Below are 27454 nucleotides of genomic sequence, written 5' to 3' on the forward strand. Positions count from 1 at the left end.
GGGTGTTCACTCCAATCACCTGAGCAACTAACTTGTCCACTGCCTATAAAGTGGCCAATATTTGGAAGGGTGGTAACCCCTTGTAGTATTGTGTGTGTGTGTGTGTGGGGAAACAAAGAAGATAATTAATGGTGAGATTAATTGTATTATTAGTATAGTTAAATGATTTCTTAATATTTTATTTGGATTAAAAAATCGAGGACCCTCTTAAGATTTAAAGTGCTGCGAAAGATCCTCCTGTTTCAGTGGTCGTGACCTAGCGTTTTCTCAATGGCAGACACACCCACCCCAGGTAAGGAAGGGCAATGTGTGTTTTCCTTCTAGGGTTCTGTCCATGACAGTCTTTCTGTTCTGTATCCTCTTGCTAGGGGTTTTCCGTCTTGATTTTTTACTTTTCTTGGCAGCTCCCATGCTCTCGTTCGCTCAAATCGCTGCATCAGAGGAAGTCTCTACCCCTCTCCGAGTGGTCCAGATAGATGGTTTGGTAAGTTCCCTGGATCTGTTTCATTGCTTTTGCAAGCAGTTTGCAACGGCTGTCTTCACCATGCCTATGAGCTTACCATAGAATATATATGTATATATATTATCGTAGATGGATCATGTATGGGTTAATCATGCGGTATTGGCACTCCATTTCAAAGTGTTCTCCTCCTTCACAAGGGGCAGAGACGACGTGAGACTCTGAATGGTGTATAGACCTCAGGGTTTGACACACTACAGGGGCAGATGGGTGGGCAAAATGTTGATGTGGTGTGCCAATTCATTGTCAACAGGGTTTGATACATTACATGGGCAGATGGGTGGGCATGTGCCAGCTCATAGTCAACTTTTCAATTTTTGCATCCGGAATCCCCACCGTGGCTTGGTGTGGATTTCTTACTAGGTGCTTGTGCATCCAGCCCTTGTGAAATGGGCGCAAGAAAGAACTTGCAAATACCCTGTTTTTTCTACTGCAGGCATTGTGAAAATGTTTGCCCAAAAACAGTTAGGGCATTGAATTGAGGCAAGTAACGATGCCTGTTTTATTTGCAAGTGGAAGATACTGACATTCTATTAGATCAAACCTCTTGGAAGTGCTTATCAAGGGGTATCTTGATATTCTTTCAGAATGAGTGGGTGAATTGCCAAATTTTGGATCTGACCGAGTGCCTTCCCGAGGAAAAAGAGTCTCTTTTTTGGGGGGACATAAATATTGAGCTGTAGTCACACATAACAACATGGAATTGCGCAATGCAACGCGCCATGTTTGCAATACTATGAATATAAACTAAATTGGCAAGTCTATGATGTGCAGGTGGTTTTGAAGATCATAAAGCACTGTAAGGATTTCATGCCAGCCCTTGTGACAGGTCAACTTCTTGGCCTAGATATTGGCAGTGTTTTGGAGGTCACGAATTGTTTTCCTTTTCCGGTAAGAAATGAGCCGTTACCTCTTTGAACTCAATGCACCTGGCACTGTTGCCTATAGTACACTCTAATGTATGTTTTTTTTTTTGGTTTTTTTGCAGAGTAGAGGTGGAGAGGAGGAGGAAGAGGTTGAGGCAGATGGCGCAAATTATCAGCTTGAAATGATGCGCTGTCTAAGGGAAGTGAATGTAGACAACAATACAGTGGGATGGTATGCTTCTGAAAGTTCCACATAGTACTTGTTATATATACTTTCAGATTAGCTTTGAAGAGTGTCTTTTGTGTTTTGCAACAATTGAATATGAACAAGAGAATTGCTAAGGGCCAAGGCTAGTAGATTGAGAGCAAGAGGATGCTCTGCAAAAGATATGTAATCATACTCGGATAAAAGAATGTGCCACATATTTGGATTGTGTGGAGATGTGATTTTTGTTTATGTGTGGACATCTCTTTTGTTTCTCAGGTATCAATCCACATTCATGGGATCTTATCAGACAGTTGAGCTTATTGAGACTTTTTTGAATTACCAGGTACTCTTGTGAAGTATTTTTTTTACATGTATTGTGTACTCCATATGGGCATGGTTCGACAATGATTGAATGGGGGCTTAAGAATATCCTGTTCTCTTATTTATCATGGACTTGTTTTGCGATGTATGCAAGATTAAAACGTCTAAAGGACCTTATTAAAATTGTATTGGTAGTCTTTGCATATGTGTTCTTGCTTATCAAAGAGAAACTTATTATACTTGTTGCTAATGCGAATCTAATTGTTGCTTGGCTTACTGAGAGGCTTAGGAATATCTTGTTCTCTCATTTATTGTGGACTTTTATGCAAGTTTAAAACTAATTGTTGCTTGGCTTACTGAGAGGCTTAGGAATATCCTGTTCTCTCATTTATTGTGGACTTTTATGCAAGTTTAAAACATCTAAAGTGTTTGTGCGAATCTAATTGTTGCTTGGCTTACTGCTGAGAGGCTTAGGAATATCCTGTGCTCTCATTCATTGTGGACTTTTATGCAAGTTTAAAACATCTAAAGTGTTCTTGCTTAGCAAAGAGCAACTTATGCTTGGTTGCTGATGAGAACCTAATTGTTGCTTTGCTTACCGAGAGACTAAAAAAAGCTTCTCCTCCTTTTCCTTCTCTCTCTCTCTCTCTCTCTCTCTCTCACACACACACACACACACACACACACACACACACGCATTAAAAAAGAAGAAGTAATGATGTATTTCTAGTGGGAAACCTCAGTGTGAGGTGAAAACCCACGAAGAAATATGCATTGTACAATGGCGAGTCCGAAAAGGACCCCTACTAGAGTTCCTAAAAAACAATCAAAGAAAAGTGAGAAAGTCTGCAAATCAACATCCTGGCTCGCAGTTCCTAAAAAACAATCAAAGAAAAGTGAGAAAGTCCGCAAATCAACATCCTGGCTCGCATAACACCAGAGTAGTGTCTGTTTCACAAGGGGAGCTTGGAGGAGGAGAAGGTGTTTGACATATGCTGGCCAAACATGAATCAGTTTTGTTTGGTCCAAATTGTCCACATAGCCCAGAACCGTACCTAGGAGAAGAATGTAGCATAAGGTTGGAGCGCAACTGTCAGCACTCCAAATATCCAGAATTGTTTCCCAAAAGAGAGTGGGAAATCTAATGCACAAGCAAGCTGAAACCCTGTCTAGTAGCGATCTGGAATGTGGACAGGGAACAAGCGTTCTTTCAATGGCAAGACGCTCTTCCAGATTCCTCTTAAACATTTTCTTCACCATAGTAATGGTTTTTGCAAGTGCCACAGATCATTACATACAGGCGTAATCCATGGCAGTGGCTGCAACCTCATATAATAAATTAGCCAATATGGCATCCAAAGGCAGCCCCAAGACCTTCCAGTCAGCCTGGTGGTCATGCATATGAAGTGGCAGTATTGGTGCAAAGGGGGATGACAACTCATATATCTCACACCACAAAGGTTTATAATGCATACCCAATCCAAAGGCACGTCGAGCCATAGGGAAGGACTTAATGTTTCCAGCATGGTCCGCCACATCATGGATCTCAATTATGCCCCTTTTTGCCAAGAAGGAAGCTTTTCCTGGCTATGTGAAAGCCGATGGGCGAGCAAGAGCCGCAGTCCAATGTATGCTTTCAGTCCTCAGCGAATTCCCTCGCACCATGTCACGGCCATTCCATGTCACATGATGCTGTAATACTTTCTTCTAGTCTTGAATAAGGTGTGTGTTGTACGGGCAGCCGGGTATCTTTCCAACAAAACAACCAAACACCACCTCCCAAGGTGTAGTAGTCCAGTCACCAAAGCTGTGACCGTTCCGTATAGGAGGCCTATAGATTGGAAGACAATATACACACATTTAGAACACTTAACTTAACTGAAGTTAACAATGGAAACATCAGTAACATAAATACTGGAAATACCAAAATACACATGACACTAGCACTGGGGCCGGAAAGGGCCGGCCTCCTCCTCAATACATTTTGTATTCTTGGAGTATTTATAAGTACGAGTGTCACGGGCTTGATAGGCCAGATTTCTCCACCAGGGAGTGAAAACAACTCAAACAAACTGGTTCAAGTCGATGAAGATGTGTTGGTCGGAGTAGCTTCAAATCACATGCTCATTTCCACCTTCACTAGGTGCACACGTGCCTTTCACTGGTCTTTTGAGACCCGTGCCCTCAGAGCCTTTGAGAGTCAGTGGTGAAGGTTAGACTCACCAGGGAATTTGGGAGCAAAGCTCATTGGGGAGAACCATGTCATGTTCCCCCCGCGGTGTACCCCGTGGCCTGCGTTAGTACGTGCGTGCCTGTTTGTGCACGGGTTAGTACCACCACACAGGGAAAAATACTAACGACACCAGGAAGAACTTCCTAAGCATGGTCAACAAATACATGCTTTGTTTCTGCTCTGCTCAAAACTTAAAGAATTCTCTGAATTTAAATTAACAAATTTCAGATTTACACAAATGAGAAAACATGAGGGCACCTAGTACAACAATACAATCTGGTGTAGCAGGTACTATTCAGCAAGTACAGCCCAGATTCAGCCGGTACAATCGAAATGTAACACGTGTGAAATTCAGCAGCAGGTACCATAAGATTTCAACAAGCACGTGTGGGTTTTCAGCAGCAGCAGGTACAGTCCAGCAGGTACAATCAGGTATAGTCCAGCACGGTAGCAAGTACAATCTGATTTTCAGCGGGTACAATCCACGTGGGCAGCAAGTACAACCTGATTTTCAGCACACGTGTGGGTTTTCAGCAGCACGAACAATCCATGGGAAGCAGGCGATGAGAAAAATGCAGCAAAACCAATCCTAGAAGAGGTAGGCAATGGAGAACAAGGGGGAGAATAGCAGGCGATGAGAGGAAATGAGCAACCAGCTTCCCACGTGTGATTTATTTCTATAATAACTCATGCAAGAGTTTATCCAAAGGTTTTTAAAAAGGGTACACCATATTAAAAGGGTATTTAAAATGCTCATGGGCACCCTAATATAATAATGTCCAGTCCCTAATTTAAATGTGTGTAAACACATGGGCTTATAAATATTAAAGTTGGCCATAACTTATAAATTTTACATTTTAAAAAGAGAAAAATGGTAATACTTACCACCTGTTCACACGCCACACCAACGAGTCAGCAAACAGCATTCCACGGTACATTGGGGGCGTCTCCGTCCAGTGTACTGGCACGGCATAACAGGCAAACACACGCAAACAAGTCATGCAAAAATAAATTTATGCATGCAGGCATAAATGCATGTGCACATGTAATGGACGAAATCTCCCTTTCATGAAACTTGTACAAGAAGTTCTTGTCGGGCACAAAATTGGCGCGATAGAAATATAAAAATATGTCCCATAGAAGTGGCTCAGAAATGGAGATGGACTAAATGGTGACACTCCCCCGGGCTTGTAAAAAAAGCCTCAAGATATGCCTGCAAAAGCTGAGGGTAGTCGGCAAAATAAGCCTCGTCTACCCACTTTGCATCAATTCGCAAATAATTTTTAAATTTCACAAGGTATCTCTTGGAAAGCTTTCCATGTGGTAACTTTCTCTCCTTGTGAAAAACAATCTGCTCTGGCTGAAGGATCTCCTCAAGCTCATCAACTTCTGGCGGATCTTCTATGACAAGCTTCTCTGGATCTGGCCCCACATACTTCCGCAAAAGACTCACATGAAAAGCATTGTGAATCTTCCAATGGCTAGGTAAAGCAAGCCTGAAGGACACTTCATTGATCTTGTCAATCACTTTAAAGGGTCCATAATATCAAGTAGAAAGCTTTGGATATGATTCCTCTCGTCTTGGGTGCCCATGTTATCAAATAAAGCCCTCCAAAAGAGGCTCGTAGTCCTGGGATCTCTATCGCCAATGATGGACTTTGGCATACCATGATGCTTGAATATGTGAGCAAGAAAAAGCTTCACCATATGATCAACTTTAATGGTTTTCTTGACAGGCAAGAAGTGAGCTTGCTTGCTACTAAACCTGTCCACAATGGTCCAAATAGCATCATTTCCATGTTGGGATCCAGGCAAATCCTTAATGAAGTCCATAGTAATGCTTTCCTATGGCTGCGAGAGAATAGGCAATGGCTGAAGCAAACCTGGAGGCTTGTGCCTATCAAATTTCACCTTTTGGCAAGTAATACATGCGTATACATATGCCTCAATGTCTTTACGCATGCTTGGCCAAAAGAAATCTCTCTCAATCATGCGTGTAGTAGGCATGATACCTCTATGACCAGCATAAGGTGGAGCGTGACATTCCTCCATAACCTTTGGACGCATATCTTTCACCACACATAAGCAGTTATCCTTCATAAGATAACCCTCTTTGATCACATAAGAGGCATGTGAGTGACCAGCCATCAACTCAGTCCATATATGGCAAAAATCAGCATCCAAATGATATAAATCTCGCATAGCAGATAAGTCCCCATGAGAGGCCACTGAAACTGCAGCCACATAAGGCCTCCTAGACAATGCATCTGCCACTACATTCTTCTTTCCCGGAGTATGTACAATCTGAAAATGAAACATGGAAAGAAAGTTTGCCATTCTCATCTGCTTCTCCGAAAGCTTTGTTTGAGATAGAAAATATCTCAAGCTTTGATGATCTGTCTTGACTGCAAATTCAGCCCCAAGAAGATAATGTTTCCATATCGTTAAGACATGAATTACAGCCAAGAGCTCTTTTTCATAGATGTCCATATAAAGCTCGGCATCATGCAATCGTTGGCTCTCATATGCAACTGCATGACCTTCTTGATTTAGGACAGCCCTTATACAATTCCCACATGCATCACATTCCACGAATGGCTTTTGCAAGTCGGGAACAATCAAGACGAGTCCACATATGATAGCATTCTTGAGTTGCAAAAAGGCATCTTGCTTCTTTGAGGTCCATTTAAAAGTTGCTTTCTTCTTCGTGAGATTATGTAAAGGTGTGGCAATCATAGCAAAATGCCTTATAAAGCGTCTGTAATATAAACATAACCCTAGAAAGCTACGTACCTCATGTACATTTTGCAACTCTGGCCAATTCCGAATGGTTTCAATCTTGACACGATCCATTCTTACACCATCCTTGGATACAATGTGGTCCAAATAGTGTATCTCTGAAAGAAAGAACTCACTTTTCTTGGCATTAATGAAGAGTTTATGCTTCCGCAACTCTTCAAATACTGTAGCCAAATGAGTCCTATGCTCTTGCTCATTCTTGGAGAAAACCAAGATGTCATCAAAGAATACACTTGTGAATTTTCGATGGGGTCGGAATATCCTATTCATCATACGATTGAATGTGGCTGGGGCATTGGTGAGACCGAAAGGCATCTCCAAAAACTCATACAATCCAAAAGCTGTCCTGAATGCAGTTTTGTGGACATCCTCTGGCACCACTTCTATATCTGGTGATAACCACTCTTCAAATCAATACGGTTGAAACAAGCTGAGCCATCAAGCTTATCCAAAATGTCATCAATGCGCGGGATTGGAATCTGTTTTTATTCAAAAAAAAAAACACAAAAGCTAAAGCAAAAGCTAAGCCTAGCTTTTCGAGATTTTTGGCTTTTGGGAAACCTTTATAAACCCCCTCTAGTGGGCTTCTTCCCACACATCTCTCAAGTTCTCAAGTTTTCAAGCTCTCAAGCTCTCAAGTTCGCTCGCACTTTTGTTGTGCAAAGATCGAATTTTCTCTCCATGTACCCTCTTCACGATGTCGACCCAAGAATCAGAGTTGGAGCCCCTCGTGGAACGCGAAGGCTTGCCGGCTACGGAAGGTACCGATGCCGATCTTTTTGACGATTTTGTGTCAAAATCAGATTTCCAAGAGTTCAAAGTAGCTCTCGAAGCTTCTTCGACGGAACGTCAGGCACAAATCGCAGCCTAGATGCAGGCTTTGCAGAACTCCATCGCTCTCTTGACCACTACCCTCTCTACTTTCTCGGGTATGGATACCTTGGCTTCAGCTTTAGGCCCCAATATTACTCCGGAACCGTTCGTGGGCGAGCAAAAACAGCGAACCAAGGAGATCGTGGACACGTTGCTACACAAGTGGCAAGTTCACTTTCAGTTTCATCCATATGATGATGGAAAGAAGATCCAGTTAGCAGCAGGTTTCCTATCCGGCAAAGCTTTGCTTTGGTGGAAGGAACTCAACCCTAAGCCAACAACTTGGGCACAATTCGAAGACGTTTTTAAGAAAGAATTCCTCAAGAAAGAGGATGATTACGATGTTGTTGCCCGGTTTTCAGCTTTGACCATGACCTCGCAGCACCTCACTTATGAGGTCTACCTCCAGAAGTTTCGTGACTTGCAGATGAAAGCTACAAAGATGGATCCCACTACTCTGTTGGGGTTTTTCATAGCTGGTTTACCAGACTCGTACCGATTACAGGTTAAAAATAACAAATGTAAAACTTTGGACAAGGCCATTCATTCAGCTCGTATCTATGATGATACAATGGTCTCTTCCAAGTTGAAACCCGTTACCGAGCAGGGGAACAAGCATAAAAGAAAGTTCTTCGCACCTATGGCTAACACGAATGAAGGCAAGTCTTCAGACCAACCTTCGAAGAATTCCAGTTCGACACCAGCGAAGAAGAAACGACTCCTTAGGGCTTTGAAGCTCAAGAAGGAAGGACGTTGTTTTATCTGCGAAGAAAAAGGACACATGCGTAACGAGTGCCCGAAGCAAAAGGGTACCAAGTCAAACGCAGGACCCAAGCCAAAGGCAGCTAATCAGTTGTCTTTGACAGGTGTGTCAATTACTGTACTTTCTCGCCCTAGTACTTGTTCTGATTGTCTGTTCAACTCTAAAGTATTTGGCATGCATGATCTTCTCCGAGTTTATGGAGAAGTGAAGGGCCATAAGATTCACATTCTTTTAGACCCTGGCAGTTCGCATAACTTTGTTAACTACAAACTTGTGCAGAAATTGAGTCTTGATACGACACTCAGCGACCATACCTATGAGGTACGTCTACCTGTGGGAAGACAAGTTTGGGATCGCAAGGTCGAGATGCTTCCAATCCAGATTCAGGACTACAAAGATACTCTGGAATGCTATGTTATGCATCTGGAAAATGTAGACTTGTTATTAGGGATTGAGTGGTTTAAGACTCTTGACGTCCAGATAGATTGGTCTAGTCATAATTTTTCTTTTCAGCATAGGGACACCAAGTATAGTATTTTAGGTGATTGTATCCATCCCTCTCAGGGATCTCTTGTAAATACAATTGATTTTGGAAATATAATGGATTCTTCTTTGTATACCGCTTTCCATTGTGTATTGATTTCACTTTCTTCTTTTCTCATCCCTTCCATGGATGTGAATGAATTAAGTGTGTTTGAAAGCAAAGAATTACAGAAGATACTTGATTCGTTTCAAGATGTATTTCCTAAGGAATTGTCATCGGGTTTACCACCTGAACGGGCAGTAGATCATCGTATTGACTTGATCCCTGGTGCTCATCCTGTGAGTATTCCACCTTATAGGATGAGCCAAGCTGAGGAAGATGAGTTGGCTAAACAACTCGAAGATTATTTGAGGATGGGTTAGATCCGTCCAAGTAAATCACCTTGGGGTGCACCTGTGTTGCTTAGGAGAAAGAAGGACAACACCTGGAGAATGTGTATAGATTACAAGAGATTGAACAAGCTGACAATTAAGAACCGTTATCCTCTCCCTAGATCAGATGACCTAATTGACCGGTTAGCAGGAGCGAAATATTTCACGAAGATAGATTTACGTACTGGCTATCACCAGATACGTATTCATGAAAGGCATGTCGAAAGAACCGCCTTTCGGACTAGGTATAGCCATTACGAGTTTCTCGTATTACCTTTTGGGTTAACCAATGCTCCAGCCACTTTCCAGCAAATGATGAACGATCTTTTTCGTGAATATTTGGGGAAATTTGTGGTGGTGTGTTCCTGGATGATATTTTGATTTATAGTCGTACTCTCGAGGATCATGTCAGACACCTCACGATTGTCTTATCCATTTTAAGACAGAATCGACTATATGCGAAGTTAAGTAAATGTGAGTTCTTTATGCCTGACATCATTTACTTGGGACACAAGATCACTAGAGATGGATTGAGCATTGACTATGACCGAGTTCAGAAGGTTTTGGACTGGCCTATACCACGAACAGTGAAACAACTTTGTTCTTTTCGCGGTTTTGTTGTTTTTTCGAGGAAGGAAAGCTCGTTGGGCAGAGTTATTGCAAGATTTTGATTTTGAGATCCGTTATCGGAAAGGGTCCATGAATAATATTGCAGATGTGCTAAGTCGGATTAGAGAGGTGAATACTTTGTCGTTCACCGAGATTTCTACTGACTTATTTCAGTCATTGAGAGGGCTTTGCAGGACTGATAGTTATTTTGGTCCATTTTGGCAGAAGATCCAGGACGGGAGCTCATTGATTGACCAAGACTCAATGACTGAGCAGTCTACTATTCAGGTTGCAGGAGGCCAGTGGATGATTCGGAATGGTTTGCTATTCCGTAATGACAAAATTTGTGTACCACAGATCCCGGACATTAGGTCCAAGATTCTGAGAGAGTGTCACGACGCCCCTTCTGCTGGACACCCTGGGGTACACAGGACACTATCATTAGTGAAACACACTTTTTATTGGCTGAAGATGAAAGGGTATGTAGAAGATTATGTTCTCAAGTGTCAGATTTGTCAGGCATATAAAGCTGAACGCTTTAGACAGGCTGGGTTGTTGCATCCTTTGCAAATCCCAGGTAATAAATGGGAAAGTATTTCCATGGATTTTATTACCGGATTGCCAAGAACACATCAAGGCCATGATTCTATTTGGGTTGTGGTAGATCGCTTGACAAAAATGGCTAGATTTTTACCGACCCGGAAGACTATTACAGCTACGCAATTAGCTCGGCAGTTTATCGAGCAATTGTTTAGACTGTACGGGTTACCGCAGGACATAGTCAGTGATAGGGACTCTAAGTTTACGAGTGACTTTTGGAAACTTGTTTTTGAGAAGTTGGAAACAACTTTGAATTTGAGTTTCTCTGATCATCCTCAATGTGATGGCCAGACTGAAAGAGTGAATCAGATTTTGGAGGATATGCTTCGAGCATATGTATCCAAAAGACAGAGTTCATGGGAGGATTATCTTCCTATGTTAGAATTTGCATATAACAGTACTAAGCATACGAGTACAGGGTTTAGTCCTTTCATGCTTATGTATGGTTTTCAATCTAGATCACCTGTTACAGTAGGATTCTCAAGACTTCAGCATGATGCAGCACGTAATTTTTTGCAAGATATGCAGGAAATATTACAAGTTGCAAAGGAATCTATTAGAAGTGCTCAAGACCGAGATAGGTTTTATTCTAATAGACATCGTTCACGTAGAGAGTTCTCTGAAGGAACGATGGTGTATTTGCGAGTTGCGAAAGATTCCGAGACTTTACGGACAGGTCGATCTCCGAAATTATCTCCTAGATACTGTGGACCATTTCGTGTTACACGACGGATTGGTTCAGTTGCATATGAATTGGATTTGCCTTCTCATGTGAAAGTTCATCCTGTATTTCATGTCAGTAGACTTAAGGAAGTACTGGGTGGAGCAGATCAGTTAGTTACTCCTCAAGAAATTATAGATGTCCAGGACATGACATTTGTTCCGCACGAACCTGAAAAGATTCTTGGCTTTCGTGAACGAAGATTGCGTAATACGCTTATCACGGAATACAAGATCAAGTGGAAGGATCGTGTTGAGGAGGACGCTACATGGGAGACATTGACTACTCTTCAGAGAGATTACCCTGGCTTTTTAGTGAGCTCAGGAGTGAGCTCTTAGAGGAAGGGGAGTATGTCATGTGCACAGTGGGTATCTACCGTGTGCTATACGCATGCAAGACTAGTTTCGAGGCTTGGGGAAGCTTGGAACTAGGCAGGCTGATTGACGAGCTGAGTTAGGGATATACTAACGGGCGGGCACCCAAGTATGGATGGGTGGACGGCCAAGTGTGGACGCCCGATGACCGGCCAAGAGTCTATAAAAGGGTGGCCAAGGTTAGTTATTGGATCATAGAGAGTCTCGCGAGTTTGTGAGAGCTCTATGGTCTTGGAGCCTGGATCTAGTGCAGACGTGCTCCTGCTTTATGCAGCCGAGGCCGGCAGCAATCTCGAGGCCCGCGAGGGCAGCTTCGCGGCGGTATGGGACGTCGCGAGGAGGAGATTGGTCGGTACGTCATCCTAGTTAGCTCAGCTCGCGGCTCGGTGGGGACAGCCAAGACTGTGGGCTTGCCTACGGCTGTCATGGTTGGGAGGTGAGTCAGGCGTGCACCCCCTTGCTTGTTTGTTGTTTCGTTTGTTTGCAGGATTCGAGTTTCGAACCAAGATCGATCACGGGGGGATCCGTGGGGATTTGACAGTGTAGGAGAGTGATTAGCATCCGGAAACACTCTTGGAAGCTTGAGAAACACCTTAGCAAACTTGGAAATGGAGTTGGGAAGGAGAAAGTGCAGAAAATGCAGCCCAACAGCCCTCATGAACGAGGCACCCATCTCTAGAGAGAGGAGGAAGAGTGAGGTGGTGAGTTGTAGTGTTGGTGTCTTGCAGGTGCTTTGTGGAGCAAGCTAGAGTGGACACATGGCTGGTTACTCTCTTTGTACAAAGGGGATAAGGTCTGGGCGGTGGACATTGGGTTATGTCCTCCTTGGGACATCAGTGTGTGTGAACACCGAGCTGGTTATAATTTATAAGTGAGTTTTGGTCGCCCAAAACTTAATGAAGTGTGTATACACTCACTTATAAATTAGTGCTAACTCCTAAGGCCAAGTTTATGACCAATACTTACCACCTGTCACATGCCACATAACCATGTCAGCAGACAGTTTCACACGCACGGTTCGCGGGCGGGCGTCCCCTTACTCGGAACTACACATTGGTCAAGCAAGCATGAAAACAGCATGCAATTTCAATTGCAAGCAAGCACATAAAGATGCTATGCAATGTAGCATTGGTATGGACAATCTCCGTTCATGAGACTACCAAAATAGACGTGCTCGAGGTAAGTACACGAGGTACCAGACCCAATGGAACACCAATCCACCAAGCATTTCCGGGCATGTACATGGAGGCACAAGTCCGAACGGAAAGCCAAGTCCACAGTATCACATGAGTGGCATCAATCCCCGGTATATACAACTGTCATGGACACCAGTCCAATGTACATACATGATAAGAAAGCACGGGTGGACCAATTGGGTGGCCAAATGCATTCCCCCCCGCTTCTAAACAGTTGTCCGCAACTGAAAAGCATCCAAATATGTCTGAAGCACATGTGGGCAATCTCTAAAGAACTCTTCATCTACCCATTTAGCATCAATGGGAAGATAGTTCTTAAACTTCACAAGGTAACGCCTCACAACTTTGCCTGCAACAAGCTTGCGTTCCTTGTGATACACAATCTGCTCTGGCTGCAAGATCTCCTCAAGCTCATCCACTTCTGGTGGATCCTCAATGACTGTCTCACTGGGCTCCGGTCCTACATACTTGCGAAGGAGACTCGCATGAAAAGCATTGTGTATGTGCCAATGACTAGGTAATGCCAATCTGAAAGCCACTTCATTGATCTTCTCGATCACTCGAAAAGGCCCATAGTACCTGGTTGCAAGCTTAGGATATGCACCCTCTTTGCTAGGCCTCTTTGCAAGTCTTGCTTTCTCAAATTTCAGCAATATCCAATCATTCTCTTTAACATCCAATTGCCTTCTATGCTTGTCGGCAACCTTTTTATGCTTGTCTTGTGACCTTGCAATGGCTGTCCTCACTTGAGCAAAAGCAATATCCAAGTCTCTTACACAGTCATCAGCTACAAATATCTCATCCTTTGTGCGAAGGATAAAACCACCTTATCATAAACGATCACAAACGGGGCCTTTCCCGTAGATGCATGCACCGTGTTGTTGTATGCAAATTCCACAAGCGGTAAGTACTTCTCCCAAGAAGACTTCTGAACCGCCACATAACATTTCAAGAGATCCAACACGACTGAATTTGCAGCCTCACTTTGCCCATCCGTTTGAGGGTGATAAGCTGATAAGAAGTCCAATTTGGTGCCCATATTATCAAATAAGGCCCGCCACTTGTAGTCCTCGGATCTCTATTCCCCACAATGGACTTCGGCATTCCATGATGCTTGAACACTTCTGCAAGATATATTTTAACCATATGCTCAGCTTTGATGGTCTTTTTGACCGGCAAGAAATGAGCTTGCTTGCTAAACCTGTCCACAATTGTCCAAATTGCATCATTACCGTGTTGGGTGCGTGGCAAGTTCATAATGAAATCCATTGTAATACTTTCCCATGGTTGTGTGGGAATAGGTAATGGCTGAAGTAAACCTGGTGCCTTTTGCCTATCAAATTTCACCTTTTGATAGGTGATACATGTACGTACATGTGCCTCTATGTTCTTCCGCATACATGGCCAAAAGAAATACCGCTCAATCATGTGCGTAGTAGACATTATGCCTCTATGACCTGCTAGCATATGGAGGAGCATGGCACTCATCCAAAACCTTTTGTCTCATGTTTGACACCACACATAGGCAATTATCTTTCATGAGATAACCCTCTTTGATCACATATGAGGCATGTGCATGACCAGCCATCAAATCAGCCCAAATAGTGGCAAAATCAGTATCCGTATGATACAAATCACGCATGGTAGACAAGTCCCCATGAGAGGCAACCGAGATAGCTGCTACATACGGCTTTCGTGACAATGCATCGGTCACTACATTCTTCTTTCCCGGGGTGTGCAAGATCTGAAAACGAAACATAGAGAGGAAATTGGCCATCCTCATATGCTTCTCTGACAACTTAGTCTGGGTAAGAAAATACCTCAAACTCTGGTGATCTTGCTTCACAGTGAAATTAGCCCCAAGAAGGTAATGTTTCCATATAGTAAGTGCATGAATTACAGCCAAGAGCTCTTTCTCATAAATGCCAAGAGATAGCTCTGCATCATGCAATCTATGGCTCTCATAAGCCACGGCATGTTCCTCTTGATTAAGGACAGCTCCTATGCAATTTTCAGATGCATCACAATCCACACTAAAAGGCTTTTGCAAATCCGGAATGATCAACACTGGACCATGAGTTGTTGCATCTTTCAATTTGAGGAATGTATCCCTCTCTACATTAGTCCATTTGAACACGGCCTTCTTCTTTGTCAAATCATGCAAAGGAGAAGCAATCCATGCAAAGTGCCGAATGAACTTGCGGTAGTAAGAGCATAATCCAAGAAAACTACGGAGCTCATGCACCGAACTCAATTCAGGCCAATTCTGAATTGCATCAATCTTTGCAGGATTCATCCGCACTTCATCTTTGGACACAATATGCCCAAGATAATGTATCTCTGACAAGAAGAAGTCATTCTTCTTTGCATTTATGAAGAGTTTATGCTTACGGAGTTCTTAAAATACAATGGCCAAATGAGCTTTATGCTCTTCTTCACGGTCTTCGAGAAGACTAGGATGTCATCAAAGAAGACGCATGTAAATTTCCTGTACCCACGGAATATGCGATCCATCATTCTATTGAATGTAGCCGGGGCATTTGTAAGACCAAAAGGCATAACAAGATACTCATAAAGCCCAAATGTTGTCCCGAAAGCAGTTTTGTGTACATCCTCAGGCACTACACGCACTTGATGATACCTACTCTTGAGATCAATTCAGCTAAAGCATGCCGATCCATCCAACATGTCAAGGATGTCATCTATGCGTGGAATCGGAAACTGATTCTTCACATTAGTGGTTGAATTTCCGAAGATAGAGAGAATGAAAATTGAAAAAAATCCATCAAATTAGGGGATTTGAATTGGGGATTAAATTAGGGATGTTCAAGGGGCTGAATTTTTTAAAATGAATCATGAAATGGTGGAAAATTAAAAAAAGGTTTAAATTAGGAAGATTTTAATTAGGGATAACTAGTTTAATTAAGGGTATTAAAAATTAAAATCAATTTAATTAAAGATATAATTAGTTGAATTAAGGGTTGAGAGAGAGAGAGAGAGAGAGAGAGAGAGAGAGAGAGAGAGAGAGAGAGAGAGAGAGAGAGAGAGAGAGAGAGAGAGAGCCCTCAGCCATGGCTGCACCTTGGGGCAAGGAATCGGACAGTAGCTTGTAGCAGGTACGGGTACGACAGCAGGCGACTGCAACAGCACGTGCGTGCAAGTATGGCTCCCAGGATACGCGACGGCAGTACACAAAAAGAGGCGAAATGAAAAAAAGTGGTATGGAATCCTATCGCACATGAAAGCTCAACAGCCATACTTTCTCAAATTTGCATAAAGGACACCTCAAGATCGAGTCAATTTCTTGTTGAATTTAGAATACAAAGTACAATGCAATTCTTCTGAACCTCTTCTTGCAAGCCGTGTAATCTGGCAGTAGCTGATCCTTGATAGTTCTTTGCTTTGCAATGTTAGGCTCAAGCCTCTCCAAAACCATGTCCCATCCATTTGCCACCTCTGAATCTGTGTATTGATTGCTTGTTTGAAATTGGGGATCGACCATAAAACCTGCTGCATGCATTGGTGAATGGTACATATCCCATCTATCCTTGCATAGCTTCCTTAAAACTTGGTATTTTTGTTCATTTGGCTCGATGTGCTCCAGTTTTTCCACCATCTTGTCTATCCCCTCGTAAATCTTTCATGGCTGAAGTGAATCTGTCATCCTCAACAAGTGGATGATTGGGGTTTCCAAAGCTATGATGCGTCTCACCTACTCCCGCCAAACAGGGTTCTCAATATGCAACGCACACGCCTTCCCTATAGTAGTTCCAGACAAAGCATGCCTCTCATACTCATCACTCACCATCAACTGCTTTAGGGCACTAGAACACTTGTTAAGGGACCCCAACATGAGAAAGTTGTATCCGAAGCGAGTGTCTGGATACTTGCGCAATTCTCTAGATGACTTCTTCATGAACTCAGCCAGCAAGAAAGTGTGCCTGTAAATGAAGGATACAATCTGGGTGGCTTGCTCTATGATGGGAGCAATCCACTCTAACTTTCCAATGTCCTTGAGAAGATTGTTGAGGCAGTGCGCCATGCATACGGAAAATGTGATATGAGGAAACCTGTTAGTCAACAATCTGCCGGTTGCCGTGTTCTCATTCTCTCCATCTGCTACAAAATGGATCACCTCTCTTCACCACCCATCGCTTGTATGGCTGTTGACCACTCTTGGAAAAGTGCTTCCGCACTCTTCCCTGTCTTGGATGCATCATGTGATGAGATAAATTAAGATTTCCCTCTCGAATAGGCAATGACACCATGAATGGATCTGGACCGATTGTCACTCCACCCATCTGCAATAAGTGTGATGCCATGCTTGTCCCAAGAGGACCTAACAATCTCTTTAGGTATACCGTTCTCCTTTGCTAGTATGGTTCTCAATGCCTTTGATGATGGCGGAGTGTAGGTGGATCTATACTTTGTAATCTTGCGCACCATGTCCTTGAAGTAGAAGGTACGAGCAGCCTAAAAGGCAATGGCGTCGTGGTAGAAGCAGCGCGCAACACTACCATCCACCTCCTCCTCCTTCTTTGGGTCCCATCTACTCTTAAGTGTACTCTGCCTCAAGCGAATAGTACCCCTCGTCCCCAGTGCTGGTGGTGGTGCTCCAAATGGGCTTGCAATGGTTCCAAAAAATGATGGCATTCCACCAAATGAAGACCTAGTGGTTCAGAGGTTTGTCCTGAAGTGCCCGCATATGTGGAAGGCTCTACTTTCACCCCTGCTCTCCGAGATAGTGAAGATGGCTGTGTTGTGTAGTCTTTTCGACGAAGCTCCTCTCGTCTTTCACTAGTGATGTTAGTACAGAACGCAAGGTCCTGCCCATGCTGATGAAGCGGGTGCGTTCGAATACGAGTTGCACTGCTTGACTTTGTAAGGAGACTACTTGCATGTCCACTTTTTCGCGCCTCCTGTTTTGTAGGCACCCTCTACCACTGTCTCATCCCACCAAGACCATTCCGTAGATTTGGACTTCTTTGAGGTGGACTGAGATTGATCCATGGAGGCCATGTGTGCAAAGACTGCAAAGAAGGAATGAGTAACATGGGTCACTGAAATGGTCAATAAGGACAAGGTGCCACGAGATTCCGAAAAAAGAAAGTACACAATAGAGCGGACAAAGTTCGGAGAAAAATAAATTCGTTATTCATTCATCATTAGCAATAGTTTTTGGCAATACAAGTTACAACAGGCGACTTTCTACATGGGATTATTGTCCTGATCCTCAGGTGTGGCAAGTGCCTTAGCATCAACCAGGGCCACTGTAGGCACTTCTAGAGGTTGCAGGTTTCGCCACATGGGTGCTCGTCTTCGAGTGTGTCTTGGCATTCCTTGCAGTAGCAAAAGCAATCTTCATCATCCCAAAACCACATGGGAGGACAGCAACATCGTCGAGCCCTCTTAGAGATTGCCTCCTGCAATGTCAGGCTCTCTCGAAGAGCCAAAGGGCATCGACAATGAGTTGTCTTGATGTATTGTTGCTCAGCCACGCATGAACGACAACCATAATGCCACTCATAGAATGCCATTGGTGCTACTATTCAATGCAGCACAGTAAGAAGAAGGGGGGGATTTATTGAAAAACAAGATCCATTTATTCTAAAGAAAAAAGAGCTTGTTATATAAGACAAAAAACTGTGCAATTTAATTAAGATGCTTTCCATCTATTTTATATGGACTTGCTTCAATGGTCATTTAATAAACTTCAATGGTCATTAAAAAAAAAAACAAGGTCCATTTACAAATATAAAAGAGCGCTTATTGTTTAAACTTTATTGAGTGTGGAGGATGGAGTTGAGAAGTGAATGCGATTGCCTTGCTCTGCACGGAAAGAGAGAGAGGGGAGGGAGAGAGAGAGAGAGAGAGAGGTAAGTGCTTGAGCTTTGGGATTGGACTACTTGCCCTTGGAACTTGTGTGCAAGTACATAACAAACAAGTACTATAGGCTTATAGGTTGATGGAACCTAGTCGATGTGGATGCCAATGTTACATTTTTGCAACGTTCCCTGAATCAAATCGAAAATCAGCACGTTGGGGGCAATGACAATATTTGTTTTTCCAGCGCACGCACATCGTTTGTATTTTTTTTCTTCTAACACGGGGCGGTGGACAGTGTTAACATGTTGGGCACACACCGTTTTTAAAAAAATCTGGTCCTTTTTTATTTAGCTTGCAACGTTTTTTTTTTGGGGCTTTTTTGGCCACGTGGTAGGGACCTCACCCGAAAACAGTGTGCTAGGCAGCCGTTTCAGTCGTTTTCAGTGAGGTGCCCACGCTCGTCCTTTGTTTGCTGTTTTGAGGCGTTTCTAGCATCTTCGAGTGGGGAAATGACGTTTCCCGGTTCCAGGGGTCCGTTTCCCCCGTTTCCTGTGAGACTATGCTCTCATCTCTCTTCCTATTCTTTGTGTATACTTAGATTTATTTATATCAAGAGACCACAATAGCAATACTTATAAGTAAATCTGACATTAACCTAAAAGTTTTGTCACCAGCCTAGCCTGGACTTGAAGAGATCTAAGTATACTCTCCGGTGAGACTATGCTCTCTTCTTCTCTTCCTATTCTTTGTGTATACTTAGATTTATTCATATCAAGAGACCACAATAGCAGTACTTTTAAGTAAATCTGACATTAACCTAAAAGTTTTGTCACCAGCCTAGCCTGGACTTGAAGAGATCTAAATATTTGGAAAGTACAAGCTTTGGGAATGGGTGATTATCTTGGCATACAAAGGATCAGACTCCTAAATCTAGGAGGGTTACTATTTTTGGACAACCCCGATGGACATTCGCTTTGCGTCATTACATCCGTAAGCTAAGCAAATGTTGAGACATGTCAAAGCACATTTGGCAGAAGGTCTACTAGTTGGGATATTTTTAGAGGTGAAGTTTATGGGGAGAACCATCTCTTAAATTGGGACATGCGGCAAGAAAGTGGATCAAAGTGAGACAAGTGGCCTCACACTTGTCACCTTCGCTCTTCACTTGTCAGTGTAGCCTTCTCTCTAGCTCATGAGAGCCCCATATCTATAAATTGGAGCCCTCTCTCTTTCTTGAGAGGAGGCTCCCTCTTGCTGTAGGCTCTCTTCTACCATGTTGGCTCTTGCCTTCTTGTTTACATCACTCTATGGAGAGTCTACACTATTTCACTCCCCTCTACAAAAGCCATTGTACTTGTTGTACCAGCCATTGTACTTGCTATATCACCCCCTATACCGTTTGTACCGATTGGACCAGCCCATGTACTTGTTGTACTAGTCGTTGTACCAGCTGCGCCAATCGCTGTACCAATTGCACCAGCCCCTGTACATGCTGGACCAGCCACTGCACTAGTTGCACTAGCTCTTGTACCTGTTGTACTAGCCCCTATACTAGTTGTACCAACTGTACCAACCGCATCAGCCCTTGTATTTGCTGTACCAGTCCTTGTACTTGATGTGCCGGCTGAAGTGAAGATTGTACCCACCCACGTGGTTCTATTATGGTAGAGACAGAGAGGTATTTATGGTGCTGAATATTTGCAGTTTTTCTCTAAGAGCTGGAAGGCCTAGTCATTGGGGAAGATCAGTATCCTTGACAGGTATATTGGCTTCTATATACATACTTTATATGTTCATGGGTTCTTGGGCATGAGATGGACAACCCTGTTGTACATTTATTTATGGTTATGTACATGGATAATTCGGCAAGAACCCTTGTTATGGGTGAGCCCTCAAAGCTTGTACAGATTTTAAATATTCCTTGGTAATAAAAAAGAGGGGGGGCTAGTGCAACATCGTATGTGCAAGCGTCTATTTTCAACTTTCACTGGATGTTTCCAGTTTCTATGTTTTATGCAAAGTGATTATGGAAATATGTCAAGGATGTGTTCATGTTTCATGTTTAAATGTTGAGTAAGGATTTGATGGTATCTACAAGTGTGTCAAAGTCCTTAGTCCCCCCGGGCAAGCGAGTTACATTAGTAAAGAGCATAGGCTTTCTTGAAAGCGGAGGCTTTCTTTCATCAATGAGGGAGAGAAAAGATCTCAAGTGGGGACCACACTTACCGTCATTGCTATTAAGCATGGCCAACTTATTCACTTATGGAAGCAATCATGCATCAAGAGCATGAGTAGTAGTCGGCTTAATCTAAGCATTTATGGATTCACAGAATTTATCTCAAGTGGGGACCATGCTTATCATCATTACTATTAAGCATGGCCAAGTTATTCACTTATGGAAGCAGTCATGTGTCAAGAGCATGAGCAGCAGTCAGCTTAATCTAAGGATTTGTGGATTCATAGAATTTATCTTGGAAGTATAGAGTTGGCTTTATGTGCCGGTGTTTAGCACTCTTTCCATATGGATATTGTGGATTATATAATTATCTGGCCTTATGACGGTATATATATTATATAATCAAACTTATAAGCAAGCTATATGGAGATATATGTTGGGATATCTTATGGATATGGTGAGGAGATATTTCTTTTGGCTTCATGACGAATCTGGCAAGAAAAAGCTAAGTATATTTTGAGTTTTGCAAAGTTGGTGCTTTTTGCAATTTATTGTAAGTGTTTTTGGACACTTAGCCCTTGTAAGCTCTCGTACAAGGAGAATTGTGTGTTGTTTGCTTGAATTGTTTCAGGTAAACATCGTAATGGCTTATATGGTTTTCATACGGATATGTCTAAGGATTATGGAACTTTAGTTATGGCACATCCTTTGCTCAAGGATTTATATATATATGATGGTTTGGCGCCATCTATATGGCTATCATTGGCTAAGTGATCCTTGGGCTTTATTTTTAAGTGGTTTTATATATATTTATAGTTTTGTGGCCCCCTTTATTGGGATATGATGGATTTATGAAACATGGTATTTTATGGATCAAGGATTTTCTCTGGAGTTCTCTCACTGGTTGAAATGCCTATAAATGATGTGTTGCATAAATGTTTATGGAGCACCAGGATATTTATGCCTGTGAGTGATTCTTATCTTAGGTGTGGTCAGAGTACTAACATGTAGTGCAAGTGGTAGAGTGGACATGGTGCTTGGTTGGCAGGGGACTTATGTCTATGCCAAGGGTCATGTGGACTGACACCTTGTTGGTAGGGAACTAAAGTGTTAGAAGACTGGAATTTGGTATGCTGGGGACTTGATGTCTGCGCTTAGATCTAATGGACGTTCTACATCTGTGTGCATGGTCAATCGGTCTTCTATTTCTTGGCCTAGTGATTGCATGTGTAAGCATGGAAGCCAATGGAGAGTAGCATGCGTTTGACGTGTTGGGGAACGAGAGATTACTCCTTCGAACTTATTTACGCTCTTATTTATTTGGGGCATGGAATCTTTCCGATATATTGGATTTCTGAGATTGTCTATTTCACTCTACTTTACAAAAGCCATTGTACTTGTTGTACCAGCCATTGTACTTACTGAACCAACCCTCATACCGTTTGTACTGGCTGCACCAGCCCATATACTGGTTGTATCACCTGTGACAGCTGCTGTACCAGTTTCACCAGCCCCTATACCTGCTGTACCAGCACTTGTACTTGATGTGCTGGCTGAAGTGAAAATTGTACCAGTTGTACCCACCCATATGGCTCTATTATGGCAGAGACAGAGGTATTTATGGTGCCGAATATTTGCAGTTTTTCTTTTAGAGTGGGAAGGGCTGGTCATTGGGGAAGATCAGTACCCTTGAGAGGTATGTTGGCTTATACATACATACTTTGTATGTTCATGGGCTCTTGGGCATGAGATGGACAGCCCTATTGTGCATTTGTTCATGGTTATGTGCATGGATAATCTGGCAAGAACTCCAGTTATGAGTGAGCCCTCAAAGCTTGTACAGATTTCAATTACTCCTTGGTAATTAATTGGGGGGGGGTGTGTTGGCCCATTCTGGCTCTAGTGCAACGTCAGATGTGCAAGTATCTATTTTCAACTTTGAGTGGATGTTTCCAGTTTTGATGTCTTATGCAAAGTGATTATGGAAATATGTCAAGGCTGTGGCCATGTTTCATGTTTAAATGTTAAGTAAGCATTTGATGGTATCTAAAAGTGTGTCAAAGTCCTTAGTCCCCCGGGCAAGTGAGTTACGGTTTCTCTTTTATTTTGCTTTCCCTTTCTATTTCCTTAAATTTTTGTACTTCCTGACAGGCTTCCTAGTGTTTTCTTTGCTTTGTTGGACTACTTTTACATGCAGAGTACATGATTTTAGCTTTGTATATTTTGGATTTCAGTTAACGTAAATGTGACCTACACATTTGTCTTTCCATGAGCATCCACACAGTGCATTTATGGGAGCACTAGTGCACCTTGTAACCAGTTCGTCTTTTCAAATGTAAAGGAGTCATGTAATCTGGCCATTTTTGATGTGTCCCTGTCTTTTTTTTGGTGTGTTTTTAGTAGGCGTTATTCAATGTTTCAGTTAGGGCTTAATCACTGAAAAAAATCCTGTTCATGGTTTGGGTTTATTGAAGCCTACAGTGTACCTAATGAATTCTAAAGCTTTTCTTTGAAAATCTGGTAGGAAAATATAAAACGCTGTGTCTGTATCATCTACGACCCACAACGGTCAGGGCAGGGTGTGTTGGCCCTGAAAGCGCTAAAGCTTACTGACCCTTTTATGGACCTATATCGCAATCAGAATTTTACTGGAGAGAAGTAAGTGCTTGAGTATTTGAAGTGCTGTATTTTTGTTTGTTCAAATGCATTTCACACACGGTTATTAACTTGGTCACTATGTAATTTCACAGGTTGAGAGAAAAAAACCTTACATGGCAGGATATTTTTCAGGAAATTCCAGTGAGTTTATGCCCATATATATGTGCATCATATATAGGCACTTAATTAGCATTAACATATTCGATACTACTTTTATTTATTTGTTATTTTGTGCACTAACCATATGGTCTAATCAATATTTCCATCTTTGGCCTTAGTGTTTATACAATGACGTAATTTTTGACAAGTGTGTTGGTAGTAGTAAAAATATACATAATAGAAGTCTGCTTTTGAAAAAAAAGCCTTAATGTGATGTTCCAAATTTGTGTTGCTACAGGTAAAGATATCTAATTCTGCTTTGGTGAGTGCTATAATGACAGAGCTTGAGACAGACTCTCCTGCCACACAGGTATGGCAGGCTACGATTATATTGTATTCTCAGCATGCCAATTCAATGGTCACCTCATTCTGCATACGAAATCCTCATGCATAATTTTGACTTGTGTAACCTTTACCTCCGGCTTCAGTCAGATTTTGATAGGCTGGTCCTATCGACCAATCCATTCATGGAAAAGAATCTGGAGTTCCTGATTGAATGCATGGATGATCTATCGATGGAACAGCAAAGGGTAATTTTGCCTGCGAGCTGTGCAAACCTATTTCCTGGTAGAAATTTGCCATTACTGCAGCTAATATCTCATCCATTTGTGCGTTGTAGTTTCAATACTATTATCGAAATCTGTCAAGGCAGCAAGCACAGCAGCAAGCATGGTTGCAGAAAAGAAGGTACATGCCGTAATTGCAAGTCCCTTGCTTCAATTCAGTTTTCATAGGAAGACATCATGGCTCTTAGACCTGTTTTGGGACTGTCTTCACATTAGAACTGAAAACATGGCAAGGAGAGCACTGGGTGAAGAGCCGCTACCAGAGGAAGATCTGAACAATCCTATCTTCAAGCCACTGGTCGAGCCTTCCCGTTTGGATGGCTATCTGATCACAAACCAGATCTCCAACTATTGTAGTCAAATCAATGGGTATGCAAATCTGTTTATTTTCTTTTGCCTTAAGTGCTACATCATTTTTTTCTCACATCTGGGTGAATGAGAAAACATGCTCTTTGTGGCCATCAGGTTTGCTGGGCAGAGTTTCATTAAGATCTACACAATGGATGCAGTCCATGATGAGAACTAGACTGTTGACAGCTTATATCTATTGACCTCCGGCTTGTAATTTCAGGAAAATTTGATGAGTTTCTGTGATGACTCTGCCTTCTGCCTCTTTTCCCCTTTGAATGTACTGCCTCTTTTCCCATTTGAATGTACCGTATCTTACCTACCAAGTCACTTGTGAGAACATACAATTTTGATAGATGGGTCTCTGAGTCCATGCTGACTCAGTTGTAGTGAATGGATGCTGTGGCAAAGGTTTTGGTATCAGCATCATGGTTTTGTTGGTTGCTTTTTAAGTCATCAGCTAGCTGAGCTCTGGAGCCACTCTAGCAAGGGCCCAGTGTTATCTAAAGTCTTATTTAACATAGAATGTTGCTTTGGCATGAATGCAGATGTAGGTGCATGCTTTAAAAAAAAACATGAACTTGTCAAGAATGAAGATGTAGATGCATGCTCTTTTGTGACAGGAACTCTTTGAAGTTGTGAAGCACCAAGTGCTGCTTTTGCTTCGCAGTTATCATCCTTCTATTTTCACAAAAGGTTTTCTTGTGGGTATAAAACGAATCCTCATGTATGTCTGTGCTAGAAATTCATTCCTGCTCCTAAAGGTGAACTACCAAGAAGGTTTTAAAGGCATTGAAGAACGCCAGACTTCAACCTTTGTTCTTGTAAAATTATGACGGTTTCTTATGTCCATGCATCAGAGGATCTTCCCATCGTCACTGGGATATCACAGCATGTAGTCTACAACTGATTTATTGGGAAGGGTAGTAGGCCATAAAAGCTAGATGGAAGTTCACTCAGGTCCTAGTTATCTCCGCCAGCACAACCCTTTTGATTCAACTCAGCAGCCTAGCAGCTCCTCTGCCACAATCTACGTGCGGTCCATACTTTCTACTTTTTTGTTTTGCTTTACTTGGCGCAAAATGTGTCGTAAGGAGAATGCTTGCCACTAGTTTCATCCCTTTGCTCGCACCAGGGGGAACTTATCTACCTCCTTAGGGTAAGACCCTTGAAGACCTAGCATCGTAAATTGACTGTAGCAATCAATCAAATCTTTTGTTGTAACTAATCAATTTACATTTTTTGTTGTGACCAATCAATTTACATCAATTTTTAGATGTCTCTTTATTGTGAGTAGGACATGGTTGCTGGTCTGCCCCTACCCTCGGTCCACCACCCCTATCCAAGCCATGGAATGGCCTTGGCGCTCGCCTCACCATTTTGGTATGAAAAAGGGGGGACCGGGGGAATCCCCTGCTTCTTCTCAACTCCTCTCCAATAGGTAGTAAGTTAGCAAAGGCCATCAACCACCAGCTCATCAACTGGAAACCATAAACTTAACATTCTCAATTAAGTTGATATTGTGCTAATTCTTTCCATCTTTAGTGGTGCATTTGCCCTGTCAACTACTTATTTGTTGTACTAAGTCTTTCTATTTGCTACTTCCCTTGGTGCTATGGCTGAGTTTGCCCTGCATTTTCGGAGGTTTGACAGAAACTTCGCACGAAGGGCTTTGTGTGAATATATGCTCTTATGTGTGTGTGTGTGTGTGTGTGTGTGTGTGTGTACACCCACTATTGGGCACTGATGACGTTAGTGCAGATGTCCTAGTATCTAGTCCATTCTATGCATAATGGAGTTGATCGCTAAATAGTCTTGTGGGTTGACTACAATGAGTATATAACATGCACATTCCTAAAATGTGAATTTGGGCATGTTCTTGGATTCATCTAGGTATATGATTTAGGTGTATTGGCAAACATGCAAATTTCACATTGTGAAGTTTTCATCGGAGTTGTGTCCAATTGATATTGTGCTAATTCTTTCTATCTTTAGCGGTGCATTTGTCCTATCAACTACTTATTTTGTGTACTAATTCTTTCTATTTGCTACTTCCCTTAATGTTAGGCTTCATTATGGTTGAGTCTGTCTTGCATCTCCGAGTTGATCGTTATATAGTCTTGTGGGTTAACTACCATGAGTATATAACATGCACGTTCCTAAAAGGTGAATTTGGGCATGTTCTTGGATTCATCAAGGTATATATATTGATCAACATTCTCAATAGAAGGCCCTTGGTGTCACCCCTTGGTCAACCTTTCAACCTTGTGTCTCCTTTCCAAAGACTTGTGCTCTTGGAGCAGTCTTGTGCCCACTCAAGAGTTGACAAGGACCTCCTAAGTGTGGCTTCATATTGGTACTTAAAAAAAATTTGAGGAGGTTCATTGTTTTATATTCCACGTCTTGGGTTCTGTGCCTGAAGAGGGGAGGGGGGGGGCTGCCAAGTATACCCAACTTCCGAAGTTGGAGCTCTATCACTGAGCTACCTTCCTAGAGCCAGAAGATCATAAGAGCATCATGTGTAATTAAAAATTCAAAGATCTTTATGTCTTTGGACACACTTGCCAATATGCTCAACATTTGGGAAACAAATTTGGGTACTCGAACTTTAGAGTGAACCAATTATAGCATATCAACGATCATTGCAACTTCATCAACAACTCTTTGTCATTCAACACTTCATCTTCATCCACATCTTGCATCGGCCGATTGACTCTTGATAA

At 42.4% G+C, this 27454-nt stretch overlaps 1 protein-coding gene across 1 annotated transcript; it reads left to right on the forward strand.

Annotated features, from left to right (window-relative positions):
* Nucleotides 1-207: 207 nt before the first annotated feature.
* On the forward strand, nucleotides 208-25420 carry LOC147625630 (eukaryotic translation initiation factor 3 subunit H-like). Its single transcript, XM_086817144.1, has 12 exons — nucleotides 208-292; nucleotides 405-484; nucleotides 1295-1411; nucleotides 1509-1618; nucleotides 1871-1937; nucleotides 23525-23658; nucleotides 23751-23799; nucleotides 24056-24127; nucleotides 24246-24347; nucleotides 24437-24504; nucleotides 24600-24752; nucleotides 24849-25420. The coding sequence occupies exons 1-12, from the start codon at nucleotides 271-273 to the stop codon at nucleotides 24907-24909; spliced, it is 1035 nt and encodes a 344-aa protein (XP_086673270.1). The 5' UTR covers nucleotides 208-270; the 3' UTR covers nucleotides 24910-25420.
* The last annotated feature ends 2034 nt before the right edge of the window (nucleotides 25421-27454 follow it).

The sequence above is a fragment of the Cibotium barometz genome, chromosome 23 (genome assembly GCF_041138505.1).
Source record: "Cibotium barometz isolate CiBa-2024 chromosome 23, ASM4113850v1, whole genome shotgun sequence".
In the NCBI taxonomy this organism is placed as follows: domain Eukaryota; kingdom Viridiplantae; phylum Streptophyta; class Polypodiopsida; order Cyatheales; family Cibotiaceae; genus Cibotium; species Cibotium barometz.

Coding starts and splice junctions, on each gene's coding strand:
- LOC147625630 (XM_086817144.1), top strand. CDS start 271: ATGGCAGACACACCCACCCCAG. Junction 24,348..24,436: donor TATCGATGGAACAGCAAAGG/GTAATTTTGCCT, acceptor TGTGCGTTGTAG/TTTCAATACTATTATCGAAA. Junction 24,753..24,848: donor TATTGTAGTCAAATCAATGG/GTATGCAAATCT, acceptor TGTGGCCATCAG/GTTTGCTGGGCAGAGTTTCA.